The sequence below is a fragment of the Alligator mississippiensis genome, chromosome 12, assembly GCF_030867095.1.
Source record: "Alligator mississippiensis isolate rAllMis1 chromosome 12, rAllMis1, whole genome shotgun sequence".
In the NCBI taxonomy this organism is placed as follows: domain Eukaryota; kingdom Metazoa; phylum Chordata; order Crocodylia; family Alligatoridae; genus Alligator; species Alligator mississippiensis.
In genome coordinates this window covers 45,512,765-45,538,204 of record NC_081835.1, presented here as the reverse complement: position 1 = coordinate 45,538,204, position 25,440 = coordinate 45,512,765, and the positions used below count along the sequence as shown (strand labels likewise).

General features: G+C 43.6%; 1 protein-coding gene across 8 annotated transcripts in view; it reads right to left on the bottom strand.

The window, feature by feature from the left end:
- Positions 1–25,026, bottom strand: part of DOCK3 (dedicator of cytokinesis 3) — a 664,549-nt gene extending 639,523 nt beyond the window's left edge. For 6 of the 8 annotated variants that reach the window (XM_059715389.1, XM_059715393.1, XM_059715390.1 and 3 more), the window contains exon 1: positions 24,604–25,026. In XM_059715389.1, coding sequence (XP_059571372.1) covers positions 24,604–24,982 — 379 coding nt within the window. In that variant the 5' untranslated portion in view covers positions 24,983–25,026. The remainder of the gene's footprint in view (positions 1–24,603) is intronic. The other 2 variants (XM_059715394.1, XM_059715395.1) reach the window with 1 other exon arrangement.
- Between the last annotated feature and the right edge of the window lie 414 nt (positions 25,027–25,440).

The following is a 25,440-nucleotide window of genomic DNA, read 5'->3' as shown; positions in this document are numbered from 1 at the left end:
CCATGGGAGGCATGGCAGGCATGTGCTCCACAGATTTACGCACGTGGCAAGGGCAAGCTGTCCACTGCAGGCTGGGGACCAGGGGCTGCGCTGGTGGGTGGGCTGGGCCAGGGCTGGGTTCGAAGCAAGTGGTGGTCAAGGCGGGCAGTGACGGTGCTGGGAGGGGTGGCTACAGGATAGCCACCCCAAAATTCTCTGTAGCCAATCCTCCCAGCGTTACCACAGCCCACTCCACCCCTGCCTACCTGAAGCACAGCCTCAGCCCAGCCCCCACACTGGGAAAAAGCTGGTGTAGCCCCTGACCCCCAGCCTGCAGTGGGGAAGCCACCCTCACCCTCTGCACAAATCCAGGCAGGCACATGCCCCCCATACCTCCTGCAGGGGTGGCACAACAGCAGGGAGCCGCCCTCCCTCCCACCCCCACCCCATGCTCCTTTGATGAGTCACCTGCAGCTCCATCCCGCTCCCGGGGTCCCATTCACCACCCTGTGGCTGGGCAGTGCCTGCCCCTGCCCCAGTCCCTCCCTCACCATGGGGGCCTTGATCTGCCTCCTCTGCCCCTTCCCCATCCTCCCCCCCCACTCCCCTCCAAAACTTACTGGCAGGGCGCTGCTCTCCAAGCAACCAGGCTGCATTCCTGTAAATTGGCTATTGGATCGGTATCAGCCAATATGGCTGATTATTAACAATCGACCATCAGTATCGGCCAAGAAAATCTCTACCGATGCACCCCTACTTAATAGGGAAACACAAGAACCTTTCAGCCTTGTAATCCAAGAAATCTCTCTCCTAGTCTCCTGTATGTCTAACCTCCTCAGTTATAAAGAACTCAAAGCAGCACCATCTGAACCCATTTCTGGCTTTTGCACATTTTTATTAAGCTTAAGTCTCGCTCCTGAGCTCCTCATAATACTCTGTGTCCAGTTTGGTTACATTACCCTCAAGATTTCCACAAACAGATTCTCCCAATATAACCGGCATCAAAGCTCAAATCATCCATAAAGTTTAACAACTAATTGGAATCAAAGGTGGATTTACAGATTTTCCTCATGCCCTTGAAAACTAAATACAAGAGTGAATACTGGCTATATTTTTTGTATCTGTACTAGTAAGGAATTCTTTAAGATGTCATAAAATTCCACAACTTTGTTTGATCCCACAGTCCCCTTGGTGATTATTTGACTCGGATGTGATAAGGTATGTGAATACAGCATCTTTAGGCTGCCAGATATGAAAGCAGTCTATTGCAACTAGTATATACTATCAGATAAACAAGGTACTTTTTCCTCTCCACAAATAGCCAACCACCTTTCTGAGTCATGGGCTGGAACATTCTGACTACTCTCTGACATGGGCCAAGGGCGTTGGTGATATTTCAGTGACAGAGGGCCTTGCCCATACTTGTGCTGGTCAGTGAGAAGCTGACCTCATGTTACAGTTAAGGAGGCAAGGGAAAATGGACAGCACAGGCACAACTACTCATCACCCAACACTAGTGCAGGCAAAACCTCCCACCACCAAAGCATCTCAGCTCCATGGGCTGGATCCAGTCCATAGCCCATTGTGGCCCACTCCTTTTCTACAGTCCCCCAAGTAACAATGGTCTCTCATGAAGGACAGGTGGTATCTGTCAGACACCACTGGGAGCCCCACCAGGCCACCTACTCGCAGCAGGGTGCAATTTAAGGTCTTGCCCAGGACCAGAAGCCTCCAAACCATCCCCTTAAGCTTCTGCCCTTACCTCCAAATAAAGCATTCAGCTTTGCAGCCAGGCAATATTACTGCCTGCCCTGCCAGCAGCAAACTGCTCTATTTATATAGGCAGCCAGAGATCTAAAATGGCCACTGCAATCAAGCACCTGCTGGCTGCTTGGCTCAGCCCTTGAAGTGGCAGGCACCAACAGTGCCCGGCCACAGGGGTCATGTTTCTACAAAGCTTCTAAATTGAAAGATTTTGGCCACTTTCATTAAGACTAGTCTCATCCTGGTAACAAAAAACAGAACAGCTGAAACAAGCAAATAACTGATGTGTGTTATGCTGATTGTTATTAACAGCTTTGAAGTTTAAAAATTAAGAATTCAGAGGAAATAGAACATCCAATGGAATTGTGACTGCAGAGGCATCATGATTAAAACAGAAGTCACCAAAGAAAAACAAAGAAAAATCAACAACAACAAAAATCCATGTAGAGAGTAGTTATAAATGTTATGGTCACAAATGGATTTTGGACTAGAAGAAGCTACAGTATTAATAAGTCTTTCAAGTGCCTCCATCACGGTACTCAAACAGAAAATATGTTCCTCCTCCACTGGTTACCAAAATTCCAAGAAAATTATAAAGGGTATGCGCTACTAATGATAGACTCCAAGAATACTGCAATATATGCTCTTGAAAACACTCTATGATTAAATGATTCTGAGAGATTATGATTTCCAGCATTTCTAATCATCCAAGTAGTTGTCCCCATTCATCCCAATGCTATTAATATTGAGAACAACTTAAGATCCAGAGACTTCAAGATATCAAAACCACTGATTGACACAGGTCTTAATTGCATTTCATCCAGAGTAGCATAGAAAGGCTGTCTCAGATGACTGGGCTTGTGAATTTTGAAGACTTTTTCAAAATAGAGGTATTAAAAAAAAACAAAAAAGCAAAAAAACAGCCAACCCCCTCCCCCCACCCCCCAAAAAAACCCAACAAAAACACAACCTTACTCAAAAAATTTGAAAGCACGTGGTTTTCATTCCTTGGTATGTAGTGATCAATAATGCATTGTTGTATTTATAGGTCTCTAAAAAATTTTATTTTATATGCTCTTAATTCACTGACCACCTTAAAGGCCACTTTTCTTGCTTCTGAATGCTCTCTTTCTCGATCCAATAGCCGATTTACAGGAATGCAGCCAAGCAGCATGGAAAGCAGCATCCTGCAGGTAAGTCAGTGAAGGGGAAGAGGCATGGGGGAGGGAAAAGGTCTGGGGAGGGCAGATTGAGGCCCCCACAGTGAGGGAGGGTGTGAGGCAGGGGCAGGGGGCACTGCCCAGCTAGGGCAGTGAATGGGACCTGGGGCTGGGGCAGGGAGTGGGAGTGGGATGGAGCCACAGGCAGCTCATCCAGGGGATCAGTGTCCTGGCACTTAAAAACGGTGGCGGGGTACTTGAACTAAAGCGCTGCCGTCACCATTTTTAAATGTCGGGACACTTTTAGCTGGAGCAGAGCCAAGTGGAGTGAGAGCAGATACAGGCTGCCTACGATAGGTTCAGGGCTCACTGTTCTGCTGACTTTACCCCAGGGGCCCCGTGTCAGCCTCACATCCCCTGCATGCCTGGCAGCAGGAGGCACAGCTCATCACTCCCACTGCTACCAGGCAGGCAGGGGATGCGTGGCCAGCATGGGACACCCAAGGGAAAGGCAGCAGATCAGACAGCCCCAAGCCCACAGCAGGCAGCCCATATCCACCCCATGCACAAATCTGGGGGAACATATGCACCCCCATGCCACCCCCGGGGAGTGCACGCAACAATGGGGAGCCACCCACGGCTCCATCCTGCTCCGTGCCCTGGGTTCCATTCACCATCCTGACTGGGCAACGCCCCCAGCCCCACTCCCTCCCTCACCACGGGGGCCTCGATCTGCCTTCCCCATGTCCCTTCCTCTCCACAAACTAACCTGCCAGGCACTGCTCTCCACAATGCCTGACTGCATTCCTGGCCACATGCATGCATGTAGCTGCGCACATGCACACGAAGTCCAGGGGCCCTGGCCAGAAGGCAAATTATATTTATCGGTGGCATTATCAACTACACCAGCCAAAAATAGCTGCTAATGTTAATTTTCCTTTTATCAGTGCTGATCTGATATGGCACCGATATACTGGTGCACCTCTAGTAACCAAAATATACAATTTTTTTTTTTAAAGCTATATTAGAATCATTTTTACTTTCTAAAAAATTAAAAGAATGTCCACTTTGATAAAAAGAATTAGGTTTGACCAAACCCAAGCAAACAACTCATTTAAAATTAAGATTAGATAGTATGATAGACTAATGCTATAAATTTTGGTTTCGTGACCTATAAACATACAAAACTGCTGTGTACTTTTTCTGAATTATGGAGATACCTTCAAACTTTCGTACTACTATTCTCTTTCTTAAAAAAAGAAAACAACAGATCTATTTGGAATGCAACTTAACCATAACTCAAGTGACAAATGTTTAAACACATGGTACTAATTATTCATGTAGCTGTTCGGCATGGTACAAAGTTGTTCTTTTTCCTCCTTAAAGGAAAACTTTTTCCCATTACCCACTTATGTAAATGTATACTACTTTCATAAACTTCAAGTAGTCACCCATAAAACATTTAATTTTCCCGGAGTTAAGAAATCTATATAATTACAAAAATTTGCAGGTATTTAATCAGTAGCCAATTAGTCAAATTATATAAACACTTCAATATACTTATTAAACAGGCTATCAAAAATTGTCTCAATTGCACAAAATAACTCTCAAACACTTCTAAAATTGCCTTGAAGTTTTTCATTAAAACAGATCTATACTGCAAATTATTTTATATTTCTTAAAAACTCCATTATAAAAAGGTAGGCCATACAAATTTAACCTAGCTTTTTATTCTTCACTTCTAAAGAATATCTGAGAATGAATGTAAGCAAACTTCAAATCCATTGTTACCTTACTCTTTAAAAACCATACCAGCACAAAAAACCCTCAAAAGCTTTTATGAAAATGCTTGTTTTCCAGTAGTACTCCATAATACTTCATATGCTCCAGTAGCACTTCAACAGTAATACATTTCACTTCATGGTAATATATTTGAAATCATATTTAATTTCTCATAATAGTATGCTGAACACAATAGGAACTGCTCCTTTCCTCTCTCACACATTAAGCATGTGAATCCAGAAAAAAGGGAACAAGGGACAAAGGAGACACTGAAAAGATTATGGCTAAAGAACCCCCCTCCCATTCCAAACGTGCACAATTTTACCAGGCTTCTTATCAATACTTCAAAATCCTTTTCAGATTAATCAAGATATTTTTGGCTTTTATACTGTGTCCTATTCCAGCAGATGTAAGAGAACATTATCAAGGCTTTTTTACTGTTGGGTAAACTAAAGCAGTGCACCTCACAGGTCAGTGGCAGAGCCAAATATACCAGTCTCTTCATGAAACTCAGTCCAGTGTGGTATCCACTACTAAGCAGTTCTGTCTATCCTGTATTCAGTGTGTTTGAGCAAGGAGCGAGTGATCAGAAGAAATGATTATGACTTACTGGTTCTAACATTTGCTACTGCTGCTCAAGCTAGTGAATGTGGAGGCTTCAAAATCCAGGTGTAATAGAAGGCCTCCACATTTAATCCAATGATAGTAGAAAGTATCCGCAATATTCTTGCCCCTTCTAGACACTACTGGAAAAGGAAGGGAAAAAAAGTGTAAGTTGCTATTTTTCCCCCATATAAAAGGTAAAAAAAAAGAAATAGGAATCACTGATGAAAGAGTAAGTCGCAAAACTATCAAGTTTTAAAAAGCACTACACTAGAGTAACCGTCCTGAAATAACACCATCAAGCACAATGCTGCTCAAGTCAGGCCATCTGCATACAGTGTTGATGACAGAATAATTATCACAGCTGCATGACAGAACCACCCCTGAGATGAGAGCTCTCTTGCAATTACACTTGTGCGGGCCGGGCCCCACTCCCGCTGCCGCGCGCAGGTCGGGAGTGGCGATCCGCGACCTGTCTTTCGCGCACGCGGGCTGTGGCCAGCAGCCCGGGCACACGGGGTTGGAGAGAGCCAGCGGCAAGCTAGAGTTAGTCACAAACGCGTAGTGGTTGATTGAAAAGATTGTTTACTTACACCCAAAGATGGTAGTGGTGTAGGCTGGACAGGTTTCCAGGCACAGCTTCCGCTTAGATCCTCGCTAGAGGACCACGACAAATTCGATTGCTCCCACAGAGTTGTTTAGGCTCCGCGGGTCCAGTTCGGTTGGGTTCGAAGGGTTCCCCGGAGTTGCTTAGGCTCCGCGGGTTCGAAGTTTACAGGAAAGGGATACGTCTGGGATTGCGATCGGCGACGGGGAGAGGCTAGAAGCAAAAGCTCCGTAGGTTCGGTTCTATTGCCTGCTTAGGGGAGGCGCATTGGGTCCACAGCGCTTGGAGATCTTCACACAGACTCTCTCTCTTCCTCCCTCCTCTGACTTGGGCAGAAGCTACCCAAGCCTTTTGTACGGCTAGCAAGCCAATAGCTAGCCGTCACGTGTGCCTACATTTGGAAGTAGCCAATAATGTGGCGCGAATCCAAATACAAATGGCGGGAACTCCTTTGCAACGTGCATCACTAGTATGCAAAAGAAATGCACCCTGCAAAGAAGCTGTAATTTGGTGGGAAATCCCCCATTGCACCAGAGTTCTCTCTCGCAGCAGAGAACTCTATCGTGCAAAGAAAGCTACAATCGGCGGGAAAATAATTTAGCGGTGCCGAAGCGCACACACACAAAAAACCACAGCTTTGGGTTGTGACAACACTGTCTCCAGTTTAAGCAACAGACCGACCGGAGCACTTTGGCAAGCTGGAGGGCACTGTTGCCACAATCACTGAGTTACCAGGTTTACCTTTTTCCTGTACCACTGAAAAGGCAAAAAAATGGAAGCCACAAGTTACTAACTGGTATCTAAAATATTTGGAAAAAAAATAAAGTATGAGCTAATATTTAAAATCTGCACTTAAGAGGCCAGATTTTAAAATTCAGTAGGCACAAATGCATGCAAAGTTTCATATATGCTTGATATATAAATACATACACAAATATACATACACATACACACACACACACACACACTTCAACATTAATAGAGCCAGTTCAATTCCATGCTAAATAAATGCACTTAAAAGGTATAAATCTGGCTAGTGTTCAGAGAATCATAGAGAAGCAGGGCTAGAAGAGACCTACAGAAGTCATCTAGTCCAATAGGCCTGATGCAGGATCATCCCTATCCAAACCATCCTATATGATCTATACTCTAAACTCTAAGACAGACTACTGTCAACCCTAACACAACACAGACCTTAACACCCCAACCTGTCACAGGTGAAGCAGGGGAACCATGGCAGAAAATCTCTGCTTCTATGAAACATCAATATATGCTCAAGAGATCCCAAACAGAGGGCCACACCCCAGGCTACAGAGGAAACCAAAACCCCCACAGTTCACAGCAATCTCACCACAAGGTAAAATTCCTTCAGGGATCCAAATATGGTGATCGATCTGACTCTAAGCAGAGAGGCAAGACCCCCCCAGCCAGGAACCTTCAATTTTGGTCAAAGCAGAAGCACCAACATACCCCAGACAACGTCCCCAGCTTTGGCTGTAGACAACACCCTCTGCTTCTGAGGAAGGCTTAAAAACTCTGTGACACAAGTAGCGGAAAGTGGGAGCAGAGGCAACCAGCAAAGCCCAGAGCATGGGAAATAACCAGAGTAGAACACAGGCATAACGATGCCTACATCATCCCCAACCAGTGGCTGCCCAACCTCCGCTTGAACACCTCCAGTGATGGAAAGTCCACAACTTCCCTAGGCAGTCTATTCCACTGCCTCACCTTTCTAACAGTGAAGAAGCTTTTCCAAATATCCAATCCAAACTTACTTTACTGCAACTTCAAGCCACTGGTCCACATTCTCCTCTGTGCAGCAGGAGAAAAAAAAAACAAAACACATTTTCCCTCTTCTTTCCAGCAGCCCTTCAAGTATTTGAAGACTGCTATCACGTCCCCTCTTAAGCACCTTTTCTGCAAGCTGACCATGCATAGTTTCTTCAACCTCTCCTCATAAGACTTGCTTTCCAAGTCCTTTATCCTCTTCATTGCTAACCTCTAAACCAGGTGGGCAAAATAGTGGCCACGGGCCAGATATGGCCTGCCAACTGATTGGATCTTGTGCATAGCCTTACACCCACCAATTGATTCGATCTTGCCTGCGGCTGTCTCCGCACTGTTCCACATGGGGCCAAGCCCCACCCACTCCCACATGGGGCACCCCACATCATGCTCCAACCCGTGCTAGCCAGCCCTAGCCCCACCAGCATGCACAGCTTCTCAGTGGGGCTGCTCCCAGTGCAGCTGCAGTTACCCAGGAGCTTCTTGGCTCTCCCTGCCTCCAGCAGCTCCTCCTCCTCCTGCCCCTAGTGTGCATCTCCACGCAGGGGGAAGGTGGAGGGAGAAGTTGCAGCCAAGCATAGCCAAGTCAGTAGCCAAGTCTGCCCAGGTGGCCAAGTCAGTGGAATGTGGCTGGCACACTGACTGGGGCCAGAGGGAATGGACAGAAACGTGGCACAGGCCACCCTGGGTGGGAACAGGTAGGGCTTGGCCCAATGCACAGCACTGCAGGGGCAGCCACGAGCTGGATGAGGGAGGAAGAGGTGGACCACACCTGCAACTGCACTGCCAGGACAAGCTCTGCTGCATATACCACCTGTATCCTCTCTCCCTTCCTTCACCCTGGCTGGCTGCTGGGACTTGGCGCACAAGCACCCCCTACATACAATATATAGAAGACAAAGACTTTATTTTGAGCTATTATGCAATCGCTTCTATATATGCTACCAAAAAAGCCAACTATCAGGACAAAAATTATTTTCCTCCTCACACTTGACCCAGTGTCCCCCACCCCCAGGCCCCAGCTCCCCAGTGTGTGGGGCAAGAGGTGGTTTTGTGGGGCATGGGGGCCCCAAGCAGCCCCTTGCAGGCTGGAACTCTGCCAGCCTGCAAGGGAAAAGCCACTGTTTCCCATTTTTTCTACTTTAAAGGCGAACCCATTTTTAAAGCTTGTTGATCAATATTTAAAGTCTGTCCATGACCCTTTCAAATATTCTCGCAACCCGCTTTTGGGTCATGACCCATAGGCTGGGAAACACTATCCTAAAAATGTGTGCATGTATGGCCCTTGACAGCTCACTAAAACTCATTAAGTGGCCCTTCAGCTGAAATAATTGTCCACCCCTGCTCTGGATCCTAACTTCTCCATGTTCTTTTCAAAATGTGGAGCCCAGAACTACACACAGTACTCCAGATGAGGCCTAACCAGTGTCAAGTAGAGAGGCAGTATCACCTCCCATGTCTTGCTGCACCGATGCATTCCAACACCTCATTTGCCTTTTGTGAGACTGCATCACACTGCAGACTTGTATTGAATCTATAACCTACCAAGACTCTGAAGTCCATTTCCAGCGTACTGCCACCCAGCCAGGTGTCACCCATTTTATATTTGTATTGATCACTCTTGTTTCTGTGTTTAATATTCATAGTCATAAAAGTTTTCCAAGATAGCCTACAAAGAAAAAAAAACCCATACGCATACACGGATTTTGATTCCAACTTCCTCCAATTTTTAAATTCTTATACAAAGACCTTTTTAAAAAGACTTAAAAATAAGAAGTAAAATTATGTTAATGGGGAAGAACACCTCCCTTGTCTCTGCTTGTCAGAAATTTGCATGCAACCAATGATACACGCACTTAGTTATAAGCCATCTGCTGTGCTGCACAGGTTTTGTTTCACTGGTATTTGTAATGTTGTCCTTGGAAGGCAGACAGAAAATGAAAACCAAAACAGATGACAAAATAAGCTGCTGCTTACAAAAGCTTATGCCCTCTGATATAGTCTATAAAGTGCCATTCTGCTCTGCCTTCTGCCTGACTTCCAGCTAACATGGCTAACTACCTCTCTGTTCATCATATATTCTTATAACTTTAATTTTAAGAAAACAATGTAAACAAAACCCTGCCCACTCCCCCACCACAAGTCAGATTTTTTGTAGAATGTCCGAGACAATATCTATTTATTTACCCATGACCAACAAATCTCTCAAAATACTTAAGACTGCTAACTTGTTGTTTTTCTATTATTGTAGATCAGCAAGTTTTCCAAGTCTAGACTTACTGAAATGTGCAGCATAGGAGTCTAATATAGCCTTATCAAGAAGTTACTGAGAGATCATCCCAAAGAAAAGGAACTAGTCAGGCAACCCTCTCTAAAAGTAAATATAAAGAAATCCTGGCTTCTGCAATGGCTGGTTGCTTCTAGCCATGCTGCACCACAAACAGGCTTGTAGCTTCTCCACCAGAGGGAAGAGTTTTGAAAATCTAATTAGATATCTCCATGCAAGCATCTTCTATACAGCCAGCAAGTCTAGAGATATTAAATCATCCAAAACAATCATCCAGTAAATGAGACAACCATCAGATAAACTTTTCAGCCACATACCAGGTAAAGTTGATGAAACTATAAAAGGATAAGAAGCTTTCTGGCTTTCCTACAATATCTGTGCCTCCTACAATAGTTGAAGTTCTAACTATAATGTTTTTCTTTAATCATAATAATGAAAATAAAATAACAATCACCACCATCACAACAATTTTCATGAGTAGATCTGTAAATACTTGACAATAGCATCATCCCCATTTTAAAGATTACATTGTCCACATGCACCCCACTTATTTCCCCTTCCTCCCTTACTTAAAAAAAGTTATAAAAAATGCATCTTAAAGGGAAATAGACGGGGGGGGGGGACACGACGACTTTTCACTCCCTGCTTTGAAACCTGCTTCCAAAATACATCCTTAAAAACCATGCAAGCCAAAACACAAACTGTAAGATATAACGTCCTCCTACATATCATTCATTTATCTATACTGGATAGCTTCATATGTAAATCTTTAAGTGAAAGGAGAAGAATATCTACTTCAAAAATTACTGAAAGATATCATTCATTTAGGAGACTAGCTACCCTGCTATTTTTTTCTGTAATAAGAAAGAAATGAGAAATCCTACATATCACAATTAAACACGAGACAGAAATCAAAATACTGATCTCACAAGAGAAATAACAATAATATCTGGTTTAATTCTGTATTTTACATAGCACTTGCAACTTCCACTGCACTACAAGTTGTTCCACACTTGTTTTTCAGCTCTTAAAGACTGGCTTGCAAAGCAATTGAAAATTATAGCAATTGCTAGGCAGTCACATTTTATGCTCAGTTATGCCCTTGCACTTGACCATGTGTACATGCATAATGAATAAGAAAACCCCACATGTAACAAATCAGTTTTCTTTCTCTGAAATATGATGCTGAATGAATGGTTCAATATGTTCAATATGGCTGTTAATAATAGGAACCGTATTCTTCAGAAAAAGTAAAATGTGCCTGATATAAAATAATAAAAAGCCATATGTAATCATTTTCCAGATTACAAAACGTTTCATAATTTGAAATCTTACTCAGTTTTTTGTTGCCAGCAAAAATCACTTTCCATGCACTGCTCAATCTTTGAACTATTCTTTTAACGGATTCTTGGCTTTCTTTCTTTTTGGCTTATATGATAAAAAAGATATATGAATAACAAAGAAATGAAATTGACAAGATAGCAAATATTAGCTATAGAAAAACATGCAGATAAAAGTGCAAATAATGGAATAACAGAAACATGCAGATAAAAGTGTACAATAAAGCAGGGTGTAGGTCCATTTTTCTCACACATGAAGAACATTTGGACATCATTACTGGTATGTATGAAGCACTCACCAGCCACAAAAAAGAACTTTCCAAAAGGTTGTTTCATTGAACAGCCATACCACCCAGTATGTCATTCTGACAGACTCAGTAGTTCTATTTTTTGCTGTCACCTCTTGTTGTTTTCTAGCAGCCTCTTTATTCTTAGAAAGATCTCTCAAGCTCATACATCTGGTTATCTTCTGACTTGTTCTAGGACCAGGTCTCAGAACCTATTCCACCCTCAGCTTTCTTCTCCTCCGTAGTTGGAAGTCATTACAACAGCCTAACCTGAGCCTTCCTTTTAAGAATATCAGGTGAGAGAGAGAATTTTCTCCATCTTTGCCAGGTGTAGATTTCAATTAGCATTTCAACTTTAGGCTGCTCACACTTTAGCGTTAAAGTGTGGAAGACAGAATTTAGAGGGCTCTCAGTCAAGCTAGAAAACAAGGCCCTATTTATATTGCCCCTCCCGATTATGTCTTTTGAAACTTCCTATTTTCCAGCAGTGAAGTGAATAACTAAATATGAAAATTCTGTTCTTGCCTGAGAATTCTGTATTCCATACTGAAGGCATTAACTAATAAAAATGAATCCTCCCATAGGAAAGATAAAGGAAATTCTTTTAAACATAAAATATCAGAAGTCTGTAATGGCCCAAAACTAAAATCCCAAATAAAATAGCACATAAATACCTTGTAGGTCAGGTGGAGTCTAACATGAAAGCAAGCATACTATAGGTCAAGAACTACAGATAAGTTCTAGCAAGAAAAGGAAGGCCTCAATATAGGCTAAGATTACCACCTATTTGTGGTGGCAGATGAAAGCATATTCTTAACCCCAAGCATTGTCATAGATCACAGGAGGTCCACGTGCATGCCCTGAACTACCACTTCATTGACAGAATAGATCAAGCCATTTGACAAATCGGTTTTTTCTTTTTTGGAGAGTTTTCAATTATCTGAAATTCATGGCAACTCCTGTTTTACTTATAAATCCAAATTAAGCAGCATCATTTAATGACAAAACTAGTGGTTCTCTCAAAAACCCTAGACACTTATTTTTCAAGATGACAAACTGATAAAATGGAGGGCAACTTTGCCAACACAGTTCTTCTCACGCAAATTGATTCACATACAGAGAAGAGCAAATATAAAAAAAAAAAGTAGTCAAACAAAAAATAACAATTCAGACAAGAAAATGTATTTATTTCATAGTAAGAATCTACATGCAGAGCTTCAGAAATTCTGAAGTCCCTGGCCAGGTGGCTAATGCAATAACTGGACCATGCTGCCATCTCCTCTGTACTGTGAAGATTCACCTGACTTCTTGTTGGCTCTCCTCTATCACTTTCTCCCTCCCTGACTGAATTATGGAAGTCCAAACCCCTACACAAAGAGAAGCTGCAGATAAAATAATCTAATGTTTACTCTCTTTGTATCTTGAAAATTATTTTTGTTCTTGCTATCAAGTCAAAGGTTAAAGCCAATGAAGCTGGCAAAAAGAAAATCATGTTGTAAGGCAGACAGATTTTCAGTTCTTGAAAAATCTAAGTATTCACATATTCAACCTATGAAGCAGATTCCCTTCAAGTAGGCTGCACATCCACTCTGGAGCATACAATATTCTAAACTGCATACACTCAGCCCACAACACTGACAAAGACATTTTAGAATCAGCTGAAAAGAAAGGCAAAACCGCCCTATTCATGCCCTCTGTAAACACACACTGACACCTCTTTTAAGCCGCACATCCTTGAGCAATTCATGGCTCATTTTAAGCAGGGTCAGGCTAAAGGAGAAAGGAACACACAGGACACAAAAGATCAAGGATGAGAGAGTGAGGAAGTGCATGCGCATGGGCCTGCTTTTCTTTAAATAGCTGTCTACCTCTTACAAGAAAATTCACAGCTGTAAGAGCCCTAATGGCTTTTTCTTATATCCTTCCAAAATGAACCATACTAGGAAGGCACGGAGACTACCTTGCAGCAAATACCCCTAAATTAAATAACAACAAACTCTAAATTCCATGAGAAGATAGGCTGTTAGACATGTTAGTCTGAAATCAGTCAGAAAATAGGGCACAGTAGCACCCAATAGAGAGGCATGAGCTTTTGTAGGCAAAAACCTACTTCATCATATGCTAGCATCTCTTTAAATATGACAAATCTAGCATCTGACAAAGGCTGTTGCCTATAAAACCTCCCTGAACCTTCTGTCTAAATTCTATGGCAATGTCAATTTATTGGAGCACCATGAATTCTTCATGGAACTACCTGTCAATACAAAACCAGACTAGAATCCATGCTTTTCATACAACATCCATCCACAAATATGAATCATCTATAAAGCTGAATGGGAAATTTCAAAAGTACGAATTTTGGAAGGGCTTTCTGGAAAAGGATGTTCACCTATTGTGGCATACTTAGGGGCAACCATCTTTGTTTCCAAAGTATTTTCTTGAAGCCTAAAGGGTTTTAAATTACTCCTCTGAGTACTCTCCCCAATCCCCAGTCCTAAATCTGCTGGAATTAACTGTTCTGAACATTATCAGCCCATTCAACAAGGGTCCCAGTTGCATACCAAAAACAAATCCAAGATGAATTCAGGTCATCAGGTTTTCTTAATGCCAAGACAAATCTTTCTGTTGTGATGACTACTCAATTTGTCTAGACTCATAAAGATTTAAATACCCCATTTTTGCATTAAGATTAAACCTCTCTTTTCCACACCTTATTTCTAAAAGGGTCAGTTTAGCAGCTATTTTGTTTTTTCCTCATCAGTGGAAAAAAGGAGTCATGTCAAAAACACCTTTGTTCATTTGCTAACCAAAATTAAAGTGAAATGTAAAAGTGAAGGTTTGATTATGTTTATAATTTAACAACAGGACTCTGTTTTGATTTTTAAAATGTTGGGTTTTTAAATTCAGGTTTTATGAAATGGACAATTTTTACTGTTCAGCATTTCACCAAGATCATGATCAGAATATCCTGTGATAATACTCCACAAAATGACATAACCCATTTTGCCAGATTTATATTTTGGGGGCTGCTAAATGAAATTTGCTGACCTTCATTTATACAGTGACATATTTGTTGAGTTAGTTACCTGAACTAAAAACAAAAATAAACAACATTTGCTTAGTTCAGAAAAATGTTTTGTTTTAAAGAGATGGCAATTTATGAAATCACTTCAGAGAAGTTATGCTGAGTCACCTTATGCCACCTCTGTCCAACCACTGTAGCCTCAGAACTACAGATCTTCAAGACCAGTGCTTCCTCTCCTGACAGATGCCCATTCACATGATAGGAGAAGCTAAGAAACAGTTAAAACCCATCAAAGACAGACCTGGAAGCATATGAGTTGTCTGGATTTAGACCTACTGAATATTAACAGATCCAGATTAGGTAGCTAGGATTAAGATATGCAAAGGATCCTGGATGCAGTTTGGAATCTGACTGGAACAGAAGTAGCTTCAAATTATTTGCCTGGATACCATTTGATAGATTTAGCTGGTAACCAAGTATTCAATAGCAGTGGTAACAGCTGCAAGAGAGACAAAGCCATCAGTACCATAGCAGAACAGCTTCCCTTATGAAAGAAGCTTTTTATACCCATCTGACTAATGTGGGTTGAATTATGTTAGCTATTGATGAATAAATCTAAGGTAGCTTTATGCTGTGAAATGGGCTTACGGGTATTTTTGATGGGAACAGAAAAAGGAAGAAATATTGGCCACAAGTCAGTTAGAATATATAAGCTATTAAGTTATCCAAAATATGTTTGCCTCTCCAAGCTAATTAGACTGAGCATGTTCAAGAGAGACAAAAAAAAAAAAATCACTTTTAAAGGTAAAGGTAATTTGATTGTTAATGTCTCTGAACCTCAGAATGGAATAAGATTTTAATGGTTTTAAACATAATCCTAAAATACTGTTTGCACCATTTGAAATAATCCTAAAATACCGTTGAAACTCTTTAAATTTAATTAGTCATAAAAAGTGTTCATTATAAATAGGGGTCTACCTAAATTGCAGGGCTACTTACCAATTTTTGCAGGTTGATCATGGCATAAAGTTCTAATTCCATGGCCATTTCATGGCAGCCCCACCCCTCGACACTGATCGGCAGGGAGGCCCCATGCCTTGGCACTGATTGGTGAAGAGGCCCCAGGAGGGAGAAGAGACAAGACAGTGCCTGCCATCTTGATAGCTGGCTGGCCTTTGTGCAGCCCCACCCCTTGGCACTGATTGGTGGAGAGGCTTGGGGGAGAGGAGGAGGAACAAGGAGGCAGCTGCCATCTTGTCTGCTGGCCTTCATGCCACCCCCACCAGCCAGCGCCACCTTCTCCTGGCAGCAGAGACCACCGTCTCCCAATGAGGAGTCATCATTTTATTTTTATTAAGTTTGTTGTTGTTGTTAATTTTGTGTATTGAACGGTTTCCATGAAATCCATGAAACGGCCAATTAAGTAGGTCCCTAAATATAAATAGTATTGATACATCCCTTTTTCATTGGAGAGCTCAAAATTACTAATGCTATAGAATAGCAAGACAGTTCCTTTGGGTTTACATTTTAAGTCTTAGAATACTGATTGCGAAACTGGTCAAAAAGAAAACAGCCTGTTTGATTGCTATAGAGGCTTCCACAACATCCTTTTCATAGATTTCATAGACATTAGGACCAGAAGGGACCTCATAAAATCATTGGGTCCAGCCCCCTGCCCAAGGGACAGGAAGTCAGCTAGGGTTAAAGGATCCCAGCAAGGTAAGCATCCAACTGTTTCTTAAAAGTGTCCAGAGTAGGTGCTTGCACCAACTCTAGGGAAGTCTATTTAAGGCTTTGAGGGTTTGGACAGTAAAGAAGTTTTTCCTTATGTCCAGCCAAAAACAGTCTTGCAGGAGTTTGTGACCACTGGACCTTGTTATTCCTTCGGGTGCTCTAGTGAACAGGCGTTCCCCCAGATCCTGAAGCACACCCCTTATGTACTTATAGGCTGCCACCAAGACTCCCATGAGCCTGCACTTCTCCAGGCTGAAGAGTCCCATGCCTCTCAGCCTCTTTTCCTAAGGCCTGTTTCTCTCGTTTTCTGATCATACGCGTGGCTCTCCTCTGGACTCTTTCAAACTTCTCCACATCCTTTCTGAGTTGTGGAACCAAGAACTGAATGCAGTACTCCAGATGCGGCCTCACCAAGGCTGAGTACAGCAGGAGGATGACATCCTGGGTCTTGGTCGAGAAGCATCAGTAGATGCAAGTCAGAGTTTTGTCTGCTTTGCCAGCTGCGGTATCACATTGGTGGTTCACGTTCACCTTGTGATCAGTCATGACCCCCAAGTCTCTTTTGGCCATGGTGCTAGCGAGTGGCGGTTTCATGGATTTCATGGAAACCATTCAAGCACGGGTTTGTCAAAGGTAGATCCTGCCTGACAAACCTTGTAGCCTTCTATAACCAGGTCACACACTGCCTGGATACGGGAGCCGAGGCTGATGTCATCTTCCTGGACTTTAGGAAGGCCTTTGACACAGTTTTGCACCCTATCCTCATTGGGAAGCTAGCAGACTGTGGAGTGGACACCTACATGGTCAGGTGGGTGGCCAACTGGCTTAGGGACCGCAGCCAGAGAGCGGTGGTGGATGGTTCCTTCTCAGCCTGGAGGGAGGTGGGCAGTGGGGTCCCGCAGGGTTCAGTCCTCGGACCGATATTATTCAATATCTTCATCAGTGATTTGGACGAGAGCGTAAAGAGCACCCTCTCCAAGTTCACTGATGATACCAAGTTATGGGGCAAAATTAGTACACCGGAGGGCAGGGAGCAGATTCAGGCTGACCTGGATAGGTTGGATCAATGGGCAGAGAGAAATAGGATGCAATTTAATAAAGAGAAATGTAAGGTATTCCTACCTGGGAAGGAGGAACCCCCAGCACACCTATAGGTTAGGGAGTGTCCTTCTCAGCAGCTCAAAGGCAGAGAGGGATCTTGGGAGTCATAACTGACTCCAAGATGAACATGAGCCGGCAGTGTAACGAGGCCATCAACAAGGCCAATCGCACCTTGTTGTGCATTAGCAGGTGCATGACTAATAGAACAAAGGAGGTGATGCTCCCCCTCTATGCGGCACTGGTCAGGCCACAGTTGGGAGTACTGTGTCCCGTTTTGGGCGCCGCACTTCAAGAGCAACACGGGGAATCTCAAGAGAGTCCAGAGGAGGGCCACTTGCATGATTAGTGGCCTTCGTGATAGACCCTACGGGGGGAGGTTGAGAGAGCTGAATCTCTTCAGCCTTCACAAAAGACGGCTGAGGGGAGATCTTGTGGCCGCCTATAAATTTATTAGGGGAGGTCAACAGGGAATAGGGGAAGCACTGTTTACTAAGGTGCCCCAGGGAGTGACTAGGAATAACGGGTGTAAACTAGTTGAGAATGGATTTAGGTTAGATATTAGGAAGAAATTTTTCACAGTAAGGGTGGCCAGGATCTGGAATGGGCTTCCAAGAGAGCTGGTGCTATCACCTAGCTTGGAGGTCTTCAAGAGGACACTAGATAGTCACCTGGCTGGGGTCATCTGACCTCGGTCCTCTTTCCTGCCAGGGGCAGGAGGTTAGACATGACGATCCATTTTGATCCCTTCCAACTCTACAATCTATAAATCTATGAGTGTATCATAACTGAGCCTATAAGTGTGATGCAGGTTTCCTCCTCCCCGCCCCCCTGAGGTGCATCACCTTGCATTTCACCATATTGAATGCCATCAGGTTTACATCTGCCCACCTTGTAAATCTATCAAGGTCCACCTGGATCACCAGCCTATCCTCAAGTATGGACACTTCCCTGAAGTTTGGTGTCATCAGCAAATTTAGCCAGTTTGCTAACCAGAGTCCAAATTGTTTATAAAGACGTTAAAGAGTACAGGTCTGAGAACGGAGCCTTGGGGGATACCACTGGTCACCAATGCCATGTAGATTCAGTTCTATCAGCTACCACTCTCTGGGTCCAACCTCGGAGCCAGTTCCCCAACCATTGCACTGTAGGGTAGTTGAGGCCATAGTTACCCAATTTTTCCATGAGGACATCATGGGACACCAGGTCAAAGGCTTTTTCAAAGTCCAAATATATGATATCAACCTCTTTCCCCTTTGTCCAGGTGATGCATTACCTGGCCATAGAAGGAAATGCGGTTGGTCAGGCAAGACCTACCTGCAGCAAACTCATGCTGGCTATCCCTCAGAATGTTGCCTTCTGTTAGCCTGTCAAGAATTGTTTCTTTGATACTTTTTCTAAGATCTTTCCAAGGATTGAGGTCAAACTGATTGGCCTGTAGTTTCCTGAATCTTCTTTCCTTCCTTTCTTGAAAATAGGCACCACATTGGCCCTCTTCCAATCTTCAGGTACTTTGCCCAAGCACCACAAGTTCTCAAATATCCTTGCCAGTGGCAGCACTACCGGCAAGGAGGATTTGCTTGAGAATTTAAGCTTTGCACCAGTACTCTAATGATAACAGAAATAGGAACTAGTTTTTTGGATGCGAACTTGGGATTTTGATCCAAACTTTAAATGTAATCATGTGTAATAAGTGTATATAGCTCTGCTTTAGTCATTAGTCTTACTTAACCAGATAAAAATCAAATGATCATGTCAATCTTCCCTGCATAAAATGTCTGGCACTATTAGAACCAGAAAACGTGGGGTGGATTTCTGCATGGAACACCCCAAGCAGTCACTCTTGCATTGTAAAACACATTCCAGATAGAAGTGTTATCCATAAAGGAACTGAACTCCTGTTTGAATACTAAGATGCCCATGGAGGTAATACCACCCAAAAGAACTGCTTATCTTTAAGCAGTTTGAAAGTCTTGTCTTTTAAAATTTGAAAGTCTACTTGGGAAAAGACTTAGAATTTGGAAGTTCACAAATGGAGCAAGTTAGAATCCATACAGACAGCCAGTGTGGAGAGAGGGAAATTTCCTGAAATTCTTCTTTTAATATAAGAGGAATTCCCTTTTGACTACATGAAGGAATATCATTTGATATCTATTCAATATAATACTATAAAGTATGTTTTCCATGAGATGAGTGATATAGTAAAGTTCATACCTGAACTTTGAGGATTTCTTTATTTTATGACTAGAAGGGCATTTTTAAAATAGAGACTTCAAGACTGTCAGAGGAGCACTGATGTCCAGGTCAGCAAAAAGACTTACCCACACCTTCTAGTCTTAGATCTCTACCTCTGGAAATAAAGGTAAAAAGGGCAGAGAAAGACCAAAGGAAATTCTAGACCCACAGGTTGGGAGAAGTCCTGTTCAGAGAAGACTTCTAAACTTCATTTTTTTCCAGTAAAGTTATCAAATCAACATTCATTTTTTTCCAGTAAAGTTATCAACTTTGGGTCAAGGTAGCTAAACCAATAAGTGCATGAAATGTACAGCCTCTTACAAAGAGCAACCTTTGAGGTAGCAGAGAATTTGAAACATCCATTCTCCTTTGAGCATTTGAAAGGCCTGGGCAGTGGACCAATACAGTTTCTATCGTATTCAGAAGAATGGTTGGTTTTAAATACATTTACACCAGTAAAAGTCTAGTGTAGATGCAATTTATACCAGCAGAAAAGTGCCTCTGATGCCAGAATTTATTTCATTCACGGAAGCAATATAAATTGTACCTGGAGGGAGAGGGGTGGATGACAGAACACTCTGGGCCTGCAGAAGTTGCATCTATAGTAGCAGTATAGCTATATCATGTACTCTATTTAAGTGAATGGCCCTGGTCCTGAAAAAGGCTAACCCAAACTTACCAATAACTCAAACTTAATGGAAAAATGAATGCTTATTAAGTACACACCAATATCAGAGTGGTAGTACCAGAAGCAGGATGGATAAAAATAACATTAAAAAATAAAAAAATTAAAATGGATTTTTTTTAAATCAGTTTTTTATTTAATCATAATGTTGATGTTTAAAGACACTTATTAAAAAAATAAACCTATATAAAGATAGTTCTAACTTAAGATGCATTAAAGCTCAAAAATATCATCAATCGTGGAATAGGGTTATAACTTCTAATTATATACTATATATAATAATAATACATTATTATAATAATATAATAATTAAAAATAATATATACTATTTGAGACAATATATTCATGTAAGATTTTAAAAGTTTTATAAATAGGTCACAACTGGCCATGTTAGGAGCCCAATCTTACAGGGTTCCCAGAAGCTTCTCTATAGATTAGCAAAGATTACAGAAAACCACTCTACCCAATGGGACTCAATGCTCAGTCTAAAAGATCCCATTAAGCATCTCTGCGATGCTTACTTTCAGTTCTCAAGCTGTGGATTTGTTTCCCCAGAGATAACATGCTTGTTAACAGCACTATATGGAGATGAGAGATAACAGACCTGACTACCTACCCATCAGCCTCTTGTCTCTCTGCAAGTTTGTATACACATGGTCAAGCCCTTACCTCTCTATGAAAGTGCAAAGTTCCAAGAAGTGAAATGAATCAAGGATATCAAACAACAAGAACGCACTTTTTGTAGAAAGCAATGATTAAATAGAGGCTTCCTGATCAGTGCTTTAAATCGTAATTTAAATCATGATTTAAATCTATTTGATTTAACTCAAATCCACCCTGACCAGAAGCTATGAAACTGACTAGCATTCCTTGTTTCCAGTATTCAATTTTGAGCTGCTATTAGAAGCCTGGATATTAGGAGGAGCTAATGGGTAGCAGGGCAGCTAATACTACAGTACCAAGAGCCCAATATCCTTAAGGAACATTGTTTACAGCACTGTCAGTGCTGTGGCAGCCCAGAAACTGCCTAGTTCCCCTCATTCTCAAGGCTTCAAACAGTGATTATCAGGGCTGCTATAAGATACCTTGAACATTATGGGAAAGAGCAGCAGGGAAACTCGCTAGCTCCTGTCATTTGCCAGGCTTTAAATAGCAACCTTTTGACATCTGCTGCAACTGCCCTGTTTCTGGCACAGTTCAACAGAGTACAATTAATTACAAAATAGACAGTTACAGTTACAATCCAGTTAACCAGAGTACAATTAAGTTGCACAATAGACAGATACTAGGTATTAAGCTGAAATGCAAATAACCCAGTGTGTTACAATGTAAGGGACAGGCAACAGATTGGAAAGGATATTGTGTTACCCATTTAAGCAAATCACATGCTTATCCAGTATGTAGAAATGTAGAGTACAACCTATTAGCAAACCTTTACTGTTTTAAGTTGGACCTGACACCTGAATTTAGTGAGGTCATGCCTTTACCAAAGATAGGAGCAAACACCAGTAAAAGAAGGAATGACACATCTCTCACAGAACAACCCAATTCCCACTAATAGTGAGATAAGTATATAACCCCAGATGCAAACTGCATATTCTCAACTTGTAGATGGACAAGTACGTATGTCAGATAGCAAGAAAGCTGAAGTTAAACAAGAGCAAGGAAAAAGCTGAGCCAATGAGCATCAAAACCCTTTAAGTCAAGGACTGGTTGCTTACTGGGGGGACAAGGTCTCAACAAGGAAGCAGACTGAATTTTATTAGTAACGTTTAGGATTGTGAATCCAAAAAGATAACAAAGCCAGTAGGGAAATACAAATTACCGAAGTGAGAGACTAACATTAGAGGGATGGGGATGAGGAGGGGAATGTAACTAGGTTACAGAAAATACCATTACTACAGGAATACACCTATAACTATAGGAGTTTCATTATGTTCCCTGTTTTCACAGTCCAAATAGTGATTTCATCTTCATTCTCCCAGCCTCGGGTTTAATTAAAAAGCAATGTAATATATTTTGCTTAAAGCAGAACACATACACTTCATTTAGAAACATCTGTGTGATGTTATAAGAAATCAAAAGGGGCCAAGAATTAAAACCTATCAAGCTTCATGTTGGTAGTCCAATTTAAAAAGGGATGTTTCCTTACTAGAATGCAAGGACAATGTACAAGTACCTCAACATTTACTTTCCCATCTGGGCAAAAGCTTTTAGTTTTATCACCACCATGTTATAGAATTGAATAGGTCTACAGATGTGATTTTCCTGTGTTTGCTGTCATTCTGAAGCAAAGTTAAGGCAATGAAAGAAAACTAAAATCTTTCACATGGTGCTAGCTAGAGCCACACAATTTATAGTTCTTGTTGAATAAAATAAAATGAACTGAGTAATGAGTTGTTGGGGGTTTTTTAATAAATAGAAAACATTTATAAATTTCATGTCAGAAACATCAGAAAAATCACTTAGAGTAAAAAGAGAACACAAATCCCACGTAATATTACAAGATGACTGATTTAGGCTCTTCTGGTGCCTGAAGCACGTACTTCACAACACTACTGTTAAACATAATGCTTATAGCCTATAGACATCCAAATTCAGCATTTCCAAGATTGTGTTTTTTTCCAATGTGCAGCCTTACCAATATATAGCCACACATTTTTGCATTTAACCCATGCATCTCTAGGAATAAATAAGCATCTTACATAACTGCATTTCTTATACAACTAATTCTTTGCCCTTTTATACATAAAATCAATTAAAAACTTACTTAACCAACTATATAAATGCAGAATATATATAGATTGATTGCAGAAGGTCACAAATGACCCGAAAATACATGGTTGTATTTCATCAGTGGTCCTTCTACATTCCACAAAGACTATTTTAAAATGGTCAAATGGCAATTATTTAACTAAGCATCCATCAGTTGCCAACATACTATGTCAAAAAGGGTTGGGGAGGTGGGGGGAGGTCCCCCCCCGCCCCATGTCCTAGAAATATCAACTTTCAATTTGACGATATCAAATCAACAACTGTTTCTTAAAAAAAATACACCAAGTGTTTGGCATATGCAAAATGTATGCTGAAGTGAAATATCTGTTACCAGAAAAGTGCTAGGGAGTTTGGTATCATTTACTGTATAGAATTAGTAAGTAAGGTTTTGGTCAAACAACCTAATAAATAGTCAGTACTACAAGAAATTATATACAATCTACTTTTATCTGCAGCATCATTGATGTTTTACTACAAAATTTGACATTAAGGAGATAGTCACCTTATAATTCCTTAGTACATTATACATAACTGCGCTATCTAGTCTCACCACTAAAAACAGCCTTTGACCCGTGTGCTCCCCCAAAAAAAGATTCACTGACATTATTCTACATTGTAAGCTTTGCACAAAATGGGAACGTGTGTAATATGTGTGTATAAACATGACAACCCTGAACACGACTAAAGACCTGCTCCCCCCCTCCTTCTCTTTACCAATCTGCAGCCCAGTCAGTCTGAGCTAGAGGAAAGTAAGGCACAGCACTCGCTCCTCTGGGCTAGCAGAACAAGCTGTGCCACCCTCCCATCCAGGTGTCAAAACCATGCCCACGGCCGGGGCCAGCACCAGGCTCTACCGCGCATCTACGCTGCGTCTCGTCTCCTTTCCTGGAAGGAGCCCGGGACTCGCACCAGGTGCGTCGCCGGCGCCCCCTGACGGCCCAGCAGCAGCAGCGGCTCCCTCTCTCTCCCAACTCATCCACATAAACAAGATCATCCTAAACCGCCGATTAAACGAGCCGGAGAAGAGGGAACCGTGCGGATAAGTAGATTAAGGCCGAAGAGACTCGTTTTCTGATTATTCCAGCAGTCTGGCCCTGTCCGTGGGGCCCGGACGCCCCCCCGACCCCTCCGCACGAGGGCGCAGGAAGCGCACACGCACACTCGGGCTTTCCCGACCCTGTCAGCGAGGGGCTGGCACCGGCCGCCGCCGCCCGCCCGCCCGCCCCGGCCCGCGGCCCCAGGGGGAGGTGGCGCCCGCAGGCCGCGCTGCCCCCGCGCGGAGGCACCGGCCGCTCGGCCCGCACCTGCCGCTGGGCGGGGGCGCTGCCGCACTCGCTCCCGCCGCCCCCCGCGAGCGACACGGCCGCTGCCATCCCGCGCCGCCCCCGCCCCACTCCCACTCCCACTCCCGCCGCCGCAGCTGGGGTCGCCGCGGGACACCGGGGGATCCGACCTACCCACGCCGTATTTCTCCTCCTCGGTCGGGCTCCACATGCTGCCGCCGCTGGCCGCCGTCCCCCCGTCGCCGAGCGGCGCGGGCGAGCGCCGCTCATGGAGCGGGGGCGGCTTCTCCTGCGGGCGGCGGGGCCGCTGCTCCGCGCCACCCCCGGGGCAGGGGCAGGGGCAGGGCCGCCCCGCGGGCCGGGGCCGGTGCGGGGGCGGCAGGGTGCTCGGCGCGGGGCTCCCCCGGTGCCTCAACGCTGCGCATCGGGCAGCTCTCGCCTCCCCGCCCTCCCGCCACCAACGGCCTGGGGAGCTCCGCGGCGCCTGCCGCCTCCTGCCACCGCCGCCGAAGGACTCGCGCTGCCGCCGCCCCCACCGCCGCCTCCTGCGCATGCGCCAACGCTCCCCGCCTTCCCGCGCGCCCGCGGCCCGTACCGCACGAGCCCTGCGGGGGGAGGCGGGCGCGAGGCAGCGGGGCGGGGCCCGGGGGAGGAGCCTGGAGCCTGTCGCCGTGGCGACGGCGAGCCGCGCGCGGCCACTGCGCAGGCGCCCCGTCATGGGCCTCGGCCGACCTGTCCGTCGCGTCCGTCAAACCCCCCACGAAGAGCACGTGGCTGGCACAGGCCGCCTGTCGCGGCTGGCAGCCCTTGGGGATCAGCCCCTGCCCCCCCACCGCGGGGTGGTGACTTATAGACATCACACGGTACCTTCGGATCCTCACTTCTTTATTCATCCCACTGGCAATCTGGTTTAAGAGCCTTTGAGGTGAGGCAGGAGCTTCCACACGAGGTTCAGGGCCGTAGCCTTGGTTTTCCTTGAAACCTCAAGATTAAACACCTCCCAGGATTGGG